The 13841-nt window shown below is 39.9% G+C and overlaps 1 protein-coding gene and 1 non-coding gene across 11 annotated transcripts in view; both read left to right on the plus strand.

Moving 5' to 3' along the window:
- The window catches only part of megf11 (multiple EGF-like-domains 11), a 73189-nt gene extending 66738 nt beyond the window's left edge, over positions 1-6451 (plus strand). For 6 of the 10 annotated variants that reach the window (XM_005470679.4, XM_025909362.1, XM_005470675.4 and 3 more), the window contains 8 exons: positions 633-761; positions 899-1027; positions 1131-1367; positions 1502-1671; positions 1772-1835; positions 3336-3380; positions 4077-4289; positions 4523-6451. In XM_005470679.4, the coding sequence (XP_005470736.1) occupies positions 633-761; positions 899-1027; positions 1131-1367; positions 1502-1671; positions 1772-1835; positions 3336-3380; positions 4077-4289; positions 4523-4698 (1163 nt within the window). In that variant the 3' untranslated portion in view covers positions 4699-6451. The remainder of the gene's footprint in view (positions 1-632; positions 762-898; positions 1028-1130; positions 1368-1501; positions 1672-1771; positions 1836-3335; positions 3381-4076; positions 4290-4522) is intronic. The other 4 variants (XM_005470676.4, XM_019361640.2, XM_005470677.4 and 1 more) reach the window with 3 other exon arrangements.
- A 4346-nt stretch (positions 6452-10797) lies between these two features.
- On the plus strand, positions 10798-10869 carry trnaq-cug (transfer RNA glutamine (anticodon CUG)). Its single transcript has one exon. It is a non-coding gene; the product is annotated as a tRNA-Gln (tRNA).
- Positions 10870-13841: the final 2972 nt, after the last annotated feature.

The following is a 13841-nucleotide window of genomic DNA, read 5'->3' on the forward strand; positions in this document are numbered from 1 at the left end:
TGAGTTTCTCCCATCCAGTTAGTAGACACACAGTGTCATCTACTGGCAGTCTAATAGAACTGCAGCAGATGACAAGTGAGAAACGATACTTTTTTCAGATTACAAGGAAACTGGATGTTTTTATCTATTTTTTTTTAATTTTTAAAGTGAGAGAGAGCAACAGCAGAACAGAACTAATGGTCATTTCATTAATGTTCGTAATACATCCCAGTCATTTACCCAGGGATAGAGCAGATCATCAATATCAGTCCGCTAATTTGAATTTCCATTATCCATCACCTCGAGGGGTTTATTCAGTATTGTTTGCAGTGTGGAGCTCCTGCTATTGTGCATGAAAATGACATTTGTTTTCCCCTCTTTTCTCTCATATAGATTCTTACTATTTCCAGTTGTCTTCTTCTTTATTTCCACCTCTAGGTTATGTTGACAGCATAACGGCATTTTCTGCAGAAGCAGGAAATGTTTCATTTCAATTCATTCACATTGTGCCTTATTGAGTATGCAGCAGAGACATTGAGTGATATTGATTTCCTTGTTCCTTTGCGATTTGACCTTGACTCTCTATGTTGTCTTCCCTTCTCTTTGTTTTCACCACTCCTCCCAACCCAACATTTTATACATCTCTGTCCCAGGCTGTCCTTCAGGGTTCTACGGCAGGGACTGCTCCGAAGTCTGCCGCTGCCAAAACGGCGCAGACTGCGACCACATATCTGGCCAGTGTGCCTGCCGAACCGGCTTCATTGGGACGAGCTGTGAGCAGAGTTGAGTAGGCACAACACATTTTAGCTCTGAGCAAAATTACCCAGTAGATGAGTGTGTGTTCTATAAACAGTTTGGCTCCCACTCTGTAAGTGCTTTAATTTTGATGGGTGTAATAATGTGCCTCTCTGTCATGCAGAGTGTCCCGCTGGTACATTTGGATATGGTTGCCAGCAGCTATGCGAGTGCCTGAACAATGCTACCTGTGACTATGTGACTGGAACATGCTACTGTAGCCCTGGCTATAAAGGCATCCGCTGCGATCAAGGTGAGAGGTGATTGAGATGACCGAGGCTTTACGGGGTATTATCGCTCAAACACAGATGTGTACGCATTGTTTAAGGGACCCACTGTTTCTGCTTTCTCTATAGCAGCTCTGATGATGGAAGAGCTGAACCCATACACGAAGATCAGTCCAGCGCGAGGCTCCGAGCGCCAGTCGGCGGGGGCTGTCATGGGCATCATCTTTCTCCTCCTCATCATCATGGCCATGCTTAGTCTGTTTGTGTGGTACAGACAGAGGCAGAGGGACAAGGGCCATGAGATCCAGCCAAGTGTATCGTACTCGCAGGCCATGCACATTACCAACACTGACTACTCTCTGTCTGGTAAGAGTCTTACATGTGCATTTTTACATCAGTTACAATATATGTATTAAAACTGCTGACACCCCATGCAATATCACTAAAATGGTAAAAAAAGGTATAATTTTGCTTTTGAACCCCTTTGTGTATATCCTCAGAGTGTGGCAGTACTGTCGCGATGAGAACCAGTGCCCCTGAGATCAGTCAGAGCCAGAACAGCAGCAGTAGCAGTGGCCAGTGCTTCTCCAACCCTAGCTACCACACCGTGGCTCAGTGTAACGTGGTCTCAACCATTTCCAGCAACTTGGATGGCACTCTGACCCTCAAAGTATGAACTCCCTCCATGTCTTCACACAAAATGTACTGCAATTTCTAAATTACACGCTGCAGTACAAAATCAACACTACATTGTCTTTTTCTTTTCACAGTCAAACACGCTCAAAAGCAGAAATGGGTCTGAATGGAGGGCCTACTGCAACCTCAACGACCTGGGTCAGTTTTCTCCTCTCCCTTATTACATCGCATGTCATAGATCCGGAATTTGGACTTTACAGAACCAGCAATTCAAGGGCAAAAGACACACGTGTCGTTCTCGCACACCCTTTATTGGCGCTAACCTGCTGTGAATGAAGATGAACCAGGGGTCTCTTGTTAGACATAACCTTTGCTCTGATTTTGATAAGATATGCAGCGAAAGCAGTGGTGCGAAGATGAATAGGGGTCACTATGAGCTCATTAGTCCTCTTTCACTTCCCCTGGTGGCACATTTTTCTATGAAGGCTTACATTGGGTCAAACACTACACTCCTAGGCTGTGAACGATAGAAAATTAAGTGTGGCATTTAAAAGGAGCGTATTAGCATTTCATAAATGGTTTATAACAAATTAAAGGGTAGTTTGATGTAAGCACATCAAAGTGGGGGTTTTTTGTATTAATGGTAATTGTCAGGTAACCATTTGTAAGTGGAGAATAAGGTATGGTGCACAGATAATGAATGACAGTGTGAGTTGTCATACTGTTGGAGAAATACTGTATTATTAATATTATTATTTTCTTTACTGCTTATGTCCTGACTTTAGGTGCGCTGAACACTGTTGCAATGCATTCTGACCCTAAGGCGTCAAATGCTGCTGTTCTGTCAGATGCCACTGGTGTCCTAGAGATACGCACAAGGTGTCCTTTTTGCTTCGGTGCCGTGACGTGCTGCAATATAAGATGCCAAGAGATAACTGGGCCCCTTTTTAAAGACTGATAAAATCCTCAGTAGGAAATGATTGCAGTCCATGTCCCCTTTGGGAGCATTTGTCTTTCGGACTTTGTTTTGCTTTATTTTCTATCACTGAATTCAATTTTGCATCCACTCACTGGTTAGGCTTAGGCTTGCTTAACTTTAGAAAAGAGTGCACAGTGCAAAATTTGTGGTCTCACAGTGCATTTAAATGTGAGGCCAAGGAGTCCTTTACTAGATTCAATACTGTATGTGACAAGTTTGGAGCGAGAAAGCAGTCTTAGTCTCGCTATAACCCAGTGGGTCATGCACAGACACCAGAGGACACCTTGTGCATATCTGTGAGATGCCAGCAGCTTTGACAAAAAGGACAGTGTTCAGCGCTCGGGGAATCACAATAGGCTGGATGTCCATTCAAAAACCTAATATCTATAATTAATTCTTTGTCATGCTTGACTTTAAAAGTCGGAGCCCCCATTTAGCTTATACGTACAAAGCACATCAATTATAATGAGAAGTCAAAAAGTGGTTTTTATTTACTCAGCTATGAACTATTGTAGTCACAGTACTTGGCTTGTTTTTTTGTTTTCGTTTTTTGTGGTATTTTGTTGCTGGCAGTAACTTATCGCCATCATTTTCTTCCTATCCTTTCAAAAAATAAAAAAATAATAATATTTCACTATAATGAGACGTCGCCTGTCAACCTTCACACGTTCTGGGAATTTAATGTGATGTCTGACTTTGTTGTTTTGACGTGTTTACAGATGTTCAACAGGGTGAGGCACAGACACAAAGAGGCTCCAGGAAAGGTAAGAAATGAATAGCAGGGACAGTTTGCAGTCTGCTGCATGCGTGTCTGTGAAGACCTACTCTGCATATGGAATCCTGTTCAGCTTCACTAGCAGCTAAATTACAAAATCCTTTTATGCTTAACAGCCCATATATCCATTTTCCCATTTGGGTCGTGTTCCCCTCTGAGACAGCTATTTCTCTGACCCAAAATCCCACATCCGTATAGTCTCTGTGATTTATGTGAAAACTCACTGCACTTTGGACAAGATCATGGTGGGCTGAGGTTTTATTCCAACAGTAATTGCTCTCTATGGCTCCGTGCCTGATACGTCATTTTGTCTTCCACACTGTTCAATTGGTGGTGAATGTGAGAAACCCAAGGGTGTGGAGAGTGGTCTGAAGCAGCTTTGCTGCGGTCTCTAATGAGCCCTCTTATCAGTATGATGAGACTGTTATGGATGAGACGAGTCCTCCACTCTCTCCCCTTTGTACTCTGATTACTACGTACCACCATTAGTCACCTGTCCGAGACAAAAGAAGCTCAGCTTCTTGAGAATGGCAACGTGTTTCGCTTCCATTCTTCTGGTCACGCTCTGATACCGGCTTAAATTTTAGTCCTTAAATATCAGAGTTCAGTATGTACGCCATTGTTAAAAGTCAGTGGCAGGCACTTCATCTCTGTTGATACTAAATATGTCCTTGTCTTGCGGCAGCTGCAGATTACATCAAGAGCTCCATGTGCAGCAACAGCTCCTGCTCCCTCAATAGTGAGAATCCTTATGCTACCATTAGAGACCCACCAGGGCTGGCTTGCAAGCACACAGAGAGCAGCTATGTGGAGATGAAATCCCCCTCCCACCGTGAAGTGCCCTTTGGAGGCACTGCCACCCTCCTGGGCAGTGCAAGCAGGAATGTCTATGATGTTGGTGAGTGCGTTGTTGGAGTGTTGTGTGTGGAGCTCAGCAGGGTCCTGCAGCTTATGGCCTCTCTGGTCATGTCCCATACTGTGATCCTGTACAGAATTTGTACACCTTGATAAAAGAAAATATATGTGGTCTCTATGTTGCATGTACCTCTCTGGTCTCTTTTTTTCCTCAGCCTGTGCCTGCCACTTTACCTTCTTATATATCTCTCCCACTTCTTCCCCAAACTGTGACAGAGCCGACAGTGAGCGTCCTGCAGGGGCCCAATGGAATGGCCACCGGATTCTCCCAGAGCCCCTACGACCTTCCCCGCAGCAGCCACATCCCCAGCCACTATGACATACTACCCATGCGTCACAGCCCCACGCACACACCCCCACCGCCCCCAGAAAGCCCCAGCTCCCTGCTCTAAAAGGCACGCTCTCCTCCGGGCCTCTGACTGCGTGCCGGCATCTGGGAAACATCCAGCCACCTTTCAACCAACGGCCCTCCCTTTGTCTCCCTGTGTGTTCAATTAGATACTGACATGCTGAGATGGAAGGACAGCCACAGCTCCTCTGGACCCTGCTCTCTTTGGCTCCCTCACTGGCGCCCTTTCTATCGCCCAGAGAGAGAAAGGGGGGGAGAAAGAGTGTCCCACACACCAGCGATCATTCACTCATTGTATTTTCTTATATAATTGATCACACAAACTGCTGCCTGGCCTCTTTATGGACCTGCTGAAGTGGAACAATATCTTTCCAAGCACCCTGTAAGACAGTATACATGGAGTGGGTGGACAGTTTATTTACCTGGAGAGAGCTCCCTTCACTCTGATTTTTAACTCATCATATCCGTTTGCATTCAAGGGCAGCCAAGCATTTATAGAGTCCCCGCAAAACACAAGTGATTTTCTCCACAGGAAAGAAGGTTAACCGCCTTCACCATATCTAAGCAGGCAAAGATCTACTATGTATAGTGTTTATGAATTTTCTCTGTGAAGCAGCTGCATATCACAGCACAGCTGCCACAAAGTGCTTACGATCATCTACTCTGAAGTGAAGAAAAGCGCAGGCAAAGGTAGCGAAACCTCCACTAAATGTTAATTTAAGGAAACTTTGCTGTGAGTGAGCCAAGTCTGAGAAAGCATGGATAAATAGTAAAATATTGTATTTGGGGTTTTTTTATTCACTGTTATCCAGTAATGATCACAGTTAATACTCATGTGATCTCTGTGTCTTACTAAAGAGCTTCTCTTAGTTTTAGTGTTAATGAGGCCCAGTGTATCTTGAAATGTATTCAGGTCATCAGTGTTCATGCATTTATTGCATTGCTGAAAGTAACAGTAAGTCTAAAGTTTGGATTTTTCTCCCCACACTAATGAAGTGATCTGATCTTGTGTTGTTTTGTACGTGAAAGCTTCTTCTTCCTTTTTTTTTTCTTGCAAATGTTTTGGTTTACATTTTTTTTAATAGTGGGTCTTAAGAAGAGTTTGCTTAGATTTTTTTTGTATTTATAAATCTAATTGCTTTTTTTGGATTGTTTTATATTAGTGATGGTGTTCCTTTTTAAAAAAAAAACAAAAAAAAAATCTGTGTTATTCTAGCATAAAAAAAGATGAGCATGGATACCCGCTGATGTAGATAACACAATTTATCTTCTTGTGAAATTATCGGTGTCATTTTGTGAACTGTTTTTGAAGTCACTTAAAATGTTCTCACTCTCTCTGTCAAATTGTAAATTGAAAAAAGGAGAAAAAAAAGGCTTTCACATGAGCAGTTTAAGACCCACAAATATCCTGTGCAGTATTTACAAAAGGGAATTATATGTTTAAAAAAAAAGAAAAAAGACAGGGAAAAAAATCCATTTCTAAATTAATTTATGTTTATATCAGGCTAAAAGAGCATATTTATTTATTTATTTATTTATTTATCGAGATGAATTTGCTCATTCACTATGTGAATTCCATTTCACCCTATGTAGAAGCAATAACATGTTGACAATCGATGCACAGACAGCGTTTCATTAGTGCTGAACATTATCCCATCTTTGACCAGTGTGGTGACCAGTGGATCATAAACCGTGTGACTATTTGACCTCCGAGGAAGGTTTTTCTAGCTGCTGTCATATCAAAGCAGGTTGTTGTTTTGGTACAAGTTTCAAATTAAATGCCTATTCTGCCATCAGAAACCCGTTTCAGTCAGGTTAATACCCTTCATGAAGGGTTCTGGTCTGGTGAACAACAAATCTTATCAGGTGGCTTAATGATGAGTCTTTGGGTGAAATTCATGAATAGAAACTCTTTGTTAAATCCTCCAATGTTATATTCTCTCCGCAGACTGAAGCAGAAAGGGGACAACTACATGATTTAGACCAGTGATAGGCTTACTTGTCACCGCAGGGCGCCGGCTGACCCGTCGACTATTTTAAAATTCACTGTGTAAAATTGATTGAGAGGTCTCCAGCGTTGTGCGGTGTTGCATGAAGGCTTTTAAACTTAACAAAAATTCAGATGCCCCTACTGATTGGACTATCAACTTGTCAGTTTTATTCATTTAATCTCATAAATACTACTTTTTTATCATTTAAACTGGCCCCTGGCCTCCTGTCACTCTAAAGGAGCCACCTCCGGGCAAAGCAAGCTGATTTACACCGTACGTACGCTTCAGTTCTGCACAGCCTGTAAATTTATCCGCTACACCACAGAGGAAAATGTTTTATCCTTTATTCTACCGCATTTATTGTACTTTCATTAGATTTACTTGACAGCTATATAAATGAAATCACAGGAATTAAACACTTTCTTTTGAGTAATTTCCTGATCGACTGTGCACAACAGTGAAAAACAGAAAAGCTATTTTTTTACTGCTACTCTGGGTGAAAGTGTGGAGCCTGCTTTTCATCTCTGACTGCACCCAGGATCGCTGATGGTTGTAATTGGTGCTCAGAAGTCTACTTCATGAACACGACAGGCTGAGATGATGACCTGTTGGAGTTAAGTAAAGATACAAATTTTTAGAGCTGTTAAGTTTGTCTCAGTGCATGTGGTTTTTAAATAATTTAAGCTGTTGGATCACCAAATACATTTAATATGACTTCCGTATCTGTCTATATGAAGTTATAGAAATAACTCTGTGTCTCTCATGTGTTAAAGGCCATAGTGCTTGCTTTACTAAAAAAAGTCATAACTGTCATAATTACCGGAACAGGGAGAAATTGCAGGGTGTCGGGTCACCATTACCAAAGAATTAAGGAGTGGGATTTTTGAGCTCCACTCAATTGACAGCCAACAAGCCCTGAGTGATGCCCCACGGAAAGGAAATGCAGTCACTAAGTCAAGGAACTAATGGACCAAATACAGCCGGGGACTTTAAAGAGAGCTAGAGTGGAAGAAAAGAAGCATAAAAGGAAGAGGTCACACTGTAGCACGGTAAGCACTTGAGAAATGTCGATTTTTTTCTTCTCTTTTTTGGCTTGCTGAATAGCCTCTCCACACTGAAATACTTTATGTGATTTCTCAGAGGTCAGACCATGTAGAGAGTTACAGACGGCAACAAACCTTCATTTGACTAAAAGCTGGACAGATACTGAATGCTTAAAAGTTCTGTGTGTTCAGATGCAGGTATCATTATTGCTGCTGGTGAGCGTGTGCTCTCTTTCAGCTGAGTCACTGTGACAGAAAAAAAGAAAATGTTTCTAATTTCCGGAGTCTTGTTCTGCCGACTTTATGAATATTACATCTCAGTGTAAAGCATGCCAACTGTATTAGTGGCACATTCGCTTCTGTCCACATCTGTTCTCCATTAATCCTAATTTAACAGTGTCAGCTGTCTCACGGGAAGTCATTTGTTTCCCTTTAAAATACATTTTATACAAAGTATTGAAATAATCTTCACAGTTGAACATATTTCTTCTCCTTTATTACTGCTAGTCTTTCAGTGGGAAGTTAAAAGTTGCAGAGAACTTGTTGGACATTTTCACTTTGTTAACAAGAAGCACTCAAAGAGCACAAACCTCTGCCATGGCAGCTCATTCTCTGGGTAGCATTTACTTTTAAGGGAATAGTATTGTATTCTGTATATATTCATTTTTGTTTTCTTTGTTCTTTTCAAACTACTTTAAGAAATTTGTAGTGCAGTAAAAATCAGAGAAGGGCAGCTAAACAGATAATGTAGGCGTAGGTAATTATCAATAAATCAAACAAGGTATTGATTTACGAATAATCAGCTCATTCTTTCTCTTGACCATACTTTCTTTAAAGATGTAACAAAGGCAGATGTGAAATGTGAAAGTGAGGTCAGAGGTCAAATGTGACATGATATTTGTAATGCCAGCATCATTTCCTAAATGTTACCAGTACAAACAAAGGCGGTACAAACAAAGATTTAATGATAAGATATTTGATTAAACTCTGACCTTATTTGACTAGAGTAACATGATATTTTTAAATCCCCATATATAATTCCCTGTATACCAACATGTTGTCAATACAAGCAAAAGCAGTAGGAAGCATGGGTTTAAATAACACTGTATAGGATAATTATCACTCTGACCTTCAGTTTAATCTATCAACCTTGAGGGAGAGGTCAGAGGTCATATGTGACATATTAAAATATTTTTTACAGTAGTTTCTATATGTTGACACATCACACTTATAAGGATCATTTTTTTCTACGTTCTAAAGCCTTTTATCAATTTCTGATAAATCATTCATTTGGCCTTGAAGACCTTGGTGGATGTAAGCCAAATTTTAATGGATTGTTAACATGACCCCACTCTACAACCCTACCACGTTTTATCAAAATTCATTCAAAGCTTTTCCAGCTATCGTGTTTACAGGCAAGATGACATGCAAACGCTACCAAAAGCATCAGCAATCAGTGACTCACACACACAACACAAACTCATTGCAACTGGTTGAATGTGAGCGGTGTCATTGGTTTGATTCATATGTGTGCATATCTTCGGTCTGTATCTTACAACATTTATAAACGTTGAGCTGAAGAAGAACTTCAGGGCTTTTTTCACTTTCTAATGCAGTCCTTAGGCGTACACCTTTCTGGTGCAGTTGCCTGTCAGCTCTATCTCTCGCAAAAGCTGTTTTTCACAGAAGCTGTCATAGAGTGGGGAGGGAAGAAAACATCTACATGTTCTGAAAAGCTGCACCTGGATGCTGACCACACTGCTGCAGAATAACCTGTCACTTTCACTTGAGTCTGACATCAGCTGTTGAGAGCCAGGGAATAGATTTATGTCTGGTACAGAAAAGTGAAGCCAGCACGAAACATTTGAAAAGAGCGACACGCAACAACTACCGATAAAGTTTCTATTTTTCCTGGTGAACTTCTGCCAGCAGGATCAATCGTGGTGTGATAGCGCTTTCATTTAAGTATGCACCATTTGACTGCACTCTGCTGTGGCTAAATCCATAGCAGAGCTCAGCTGCCGATCTTTATTGTGGTCACGTCCTGCTACAGGAACTGTGATTATCCATCAGACCAGAGCTGGATCTTTACTTAATGCACAATCACTATTCATCCCAGTGAGGTTGATCATTTTCACTCCCTCTGTGTCTGTATATAATACAGATGAAAACCAACCTTGACACTTATAACACTGTTCAATAACTAAATAAGCCTGTTAACAAATTAAAGGTGGGAAAGAAAATGACATGAGATTTGTCTAAATCAACTGGTGAGACCTGTTAATGGAGAATTCTATGAGGACAGATGTTTCCATATGAGTTCGAAGCTCAAGGTTTAAAGAAATTACTATTTTTATGGAGACAGAGCAACCACATTACTACAACCCTGCGAGTGCTCAAGGCTAGTGAGTCCTGCTATGTAATGTTGCACCTCGGTCTATAATGCTTTTTTTCACAGGTATTGGTTGAACTAAGGAGATTTACCCTAGAGGAGTTGAATAATCTCAGCCATAAACTGATTTTGTGGTAGGCCTGCAACTGTGGTGAACTCACAGATGTGCAGTTGCACTTTTTTATTTAATTGTTATCAGGTACTCTTTGCAGAAAGATCATCGTTAAGTTTGTATATTCAGATCTAAATTAATTGTATTTCAAAAAGATCTAATACAAGATGTTTCATCAGCAGCAGTTTATCATAGTATTACAATTACATAAGGGCGCCTCCTGGAAAGGATTTGGAATGAAAGATCACTAAATTGTGGCTGAAGACTTAATTTAGTCATGGTTAGGTCATTATTACTAGTGTGGACTGGAGACATTGGAATCGCCTTGAGGTTTGCATACTCATATGTGCCCCAAAGACAAGCAGAAAACAGAATGAAAATCAATACCTGCGGTTCTTGCAATTACACATTTTGACCACCAGCAGGCAGTCGAGTGCTCGCGAGAGCGTCATTGAAGTAATTCTGCCAGTCACAAGTAAGTGCCTAAGTTTTGTCTTTTTATTCCGGTCTACCGGGGAAACAATACATCCGCAATAAATATACAGCTTGCAGAAACATGACGTGTCACGACTCACTCTATAAATTTGGTAAACCGTTGACACGTGGTTCCATGGTGTAATGGTTAGCACTCTGGACTCTGAATCCAGCGATCCGAGTTCAAATCTCGGTGGGACCTTAATTGTTGTTTTTCCTTTATTTCTCGTTTTTGATTATAAAATGTCTATAGTTTGAAGTTACCACACAGGATTCCTTTTAGGTCTATCAATACTTATAAAATAGATTATAAAATATCTAATATCTATCGTTTCAGCTTTCTAATGGGAAATTACATCAATCTCCACAGTACGAAAAAAATCCTGTCTCCTCCGTTTTTATTTCAGTTTCAGAAGGTATGCAATATTTTGACTCGGTCACCGTTTTTACATGCACTCACACGTTGCAAGTTTTCTTAAGAGTCTGACGTGCATATAGTTGTAGAAAAACAAATCATTAAAAAAAAAAAACAGTTTTTGACAATCTAAGTCAAATCACTGACTCACGTCCCAATTTTGTCAAGAAATTTTTCAACTAAAGAACACAAACTTTTTCACCAATGCTCTGAAAAAACTGTATACTTCTGAAAAAGTGTCAGTCAGTCCAAGAGCTGATTAGACTGGCGCTGCTGGCATGACCCCTTTCCAAGCTTGAGGTGTAACGTAGAATTTTTCGATAACACTTTCTTGTCTAATTTCCTCCTTGTAATGATGTTCATTTTCGAAACAATTTTAATCCTCTGGAGGATGTCATAAATAATAATCTCATGCGATCAAAGACCAGACATCATTATATGGTAATTTCACCTGGATTTTTCTGATCTGATATTAAATAAAACTCAGTCTATTGCCTTTAATGCAAGGCTAACAAGGCAGACCAAATTAGTGCTTTCACACTAATGGCTGGATTTCAAAGCTCAACAATAACCCCAACACAGCTGGTTCTTTTTTTCTCTCCCTTTTTTAGCCTAGTTATTATCCTGAATAAAATCAGAAAATGATAGTCCTGTAAAATGTATTTGTTGCTCAGTCTGTTAGTCGTTTGCAAGGTAGGCTCATACATTAGGTTGGATTAATCACCCTTCCTTCCTTCCTTCCTTCCTTCCTTCCTTCCAATGTGTAGATATTGCAACACACATTTTTTTAAAGAGTTGTTTTAATTTCTTCCCTCATTTTATTGTTGGTTTGTTTTTATGTTGTTGTTTTGGTTTCGGTTTTTGTAATAACTCATCAGCTGTTGCCATGGATGCAATGTTTTCTTGTTTGACAGCAGCAGCGATCTCAGTGATTGTCAGCTTTGGAGCTTGCTTGTTATTTCATTGTGGGTAACACCTACAGACACTTACTGTTCTGTTTTTCTACTATAGCCCTTGAACTCATACTGAGCTAGTCACTGAGATCAAGAAATGTCAGGTGATGTCAGTGCTCCACATTCACGCTTCTGCAAAAAGCCCAGTATGACTCAGCTGTGTTGTGTTTTGACAGGAAGAACCTCCTTCATCTTACTTGAACTTAACTGTGTTCGTAACAACAGATCTGATCTTTGATTGCAAGCAATTTACATGAAGTCACAAAATAATTATTTAGTCTTCTCTAAAGTGATGGCGATGCTGGTAACCAGTGCAGTAATAAATACTGTGTTTAGTCAAACCTGAACCTGCATCACTACATAAGCTCTTTGGCAGCTCCAGGTGTTTGTGGGTGGGAAGCACCGTCTGCTAAAAATGCAAATAAATGCCTAGTCGAGGCCCAAAGTTGTTTTTGTAAGTTGTTTGTTAACACTGTAGCATAACCATGAAGTTAGGAGCACAGAGTAGATAGTTTAGTGCAAGCTGACAGAAAAATGGCAGTTCGACTTTAATATCCTTTTGGTCCGTTTGGACCTTTTCTGATATATATAAAACAAATGCAATGGCATTTCAGTAGTGTGATGATGATCATTTAGCTCTGAAGAGCATTTTGATTTGTTGAATTTAATGACTTAACATCAGTAACTAGGCCTTTACATAGAAAACCTGGTCACCTTTAACACCTGTACAGTACCTTTGAAATACCAACAACAGCATCTCTGCTAACTGCCTAAGAATATATCAGATATCTTGTTGTTTTTATGTTTCTCCACGGGTGCAGTCGGTGTGTGCACGTGATTCAGTCTCACAGAAACAAATGAAAAGCCACCTCTTTGCTAATGAATACATTATCCAATTTGAACATGCAGCTTGTTAAACACATTCACGCCACAAGTCTTATATCATGTTTTTCATCTAGCCTGTACATCTCTGCAATACTATGTTGAACATTTTTGATTTAGTAGCTGTCTTCAGCCTATAACCCTTTTTTTAACAATAAAACTGCAGTGTTGCCATCGTTATCTTAGAGATATAATACAGCATTAAAGAGACAATACCATATATGAAACTGGAGTAAATAGAACAATGTGGGCAATTAATTTTCCAAAGGGGCTCCATGAGAAGCTGCAACTTTTTAAAACTACTGGTGCATGTATTGCTCACCACTGGAACTATCTGGGGTTTCCCAGTGTTAATATGTGGTCATTTGTAAATTTCCACCAAACTGTATGTCTTAGTAATCGCCACACAAGGGCAGCAGAGGGCAGGACAATAGTCCTTATTGTTCATGGTCTTGTAATCATGATTTTCTGCATCAATTTATTTTTTATCCAGCTGTGAAAATCTCTAGATATTGGTCAAGTACTATAACTTTTTACTCTGCATATTCCCACTTTGACTGGGTATAACTTAACATTAAACAGCTGAGTGAGGGGGAAAAAACAACAACAACAACCTTTTGATTATCATGTCATAGATGAGTTCATGTGATATATAAAATCGTATAATAATGATAATAATAATGATAATAATAATGTGGTGAAGTTCAGAGTTGTCTGGCAATAAAGTATCATTATCACCATCATCATAATTCCTATATTTATTGCAAAAATTATATTAATATAATTAATATATGTAATATTCTCAGATTATACTGAATGCACTACCAAAATGAATAAACGTTTCTATGCCCCCTTTCCCTTTAAGAATAAAATAATATACTTTGCTTATTAAATCAAAAGAGTTGTCTGTCTTTGTTGGGGGTG

This window comes from Oreochromis niloticus, linkage group LG7, assembly GCF_001858045.2.
Source record: "Oreochromis niloticus isolate F11D_XX linkage group LG7, O_niloticus_UMD_NMBU, whole genome shotgun sequence".
Lineage (NCBI taxonomy): Eukaryota > Metazoa > Chordata > Actinopteri > Cichliformes > Cichlidae > Oreochromis > Oreochromis niloticus.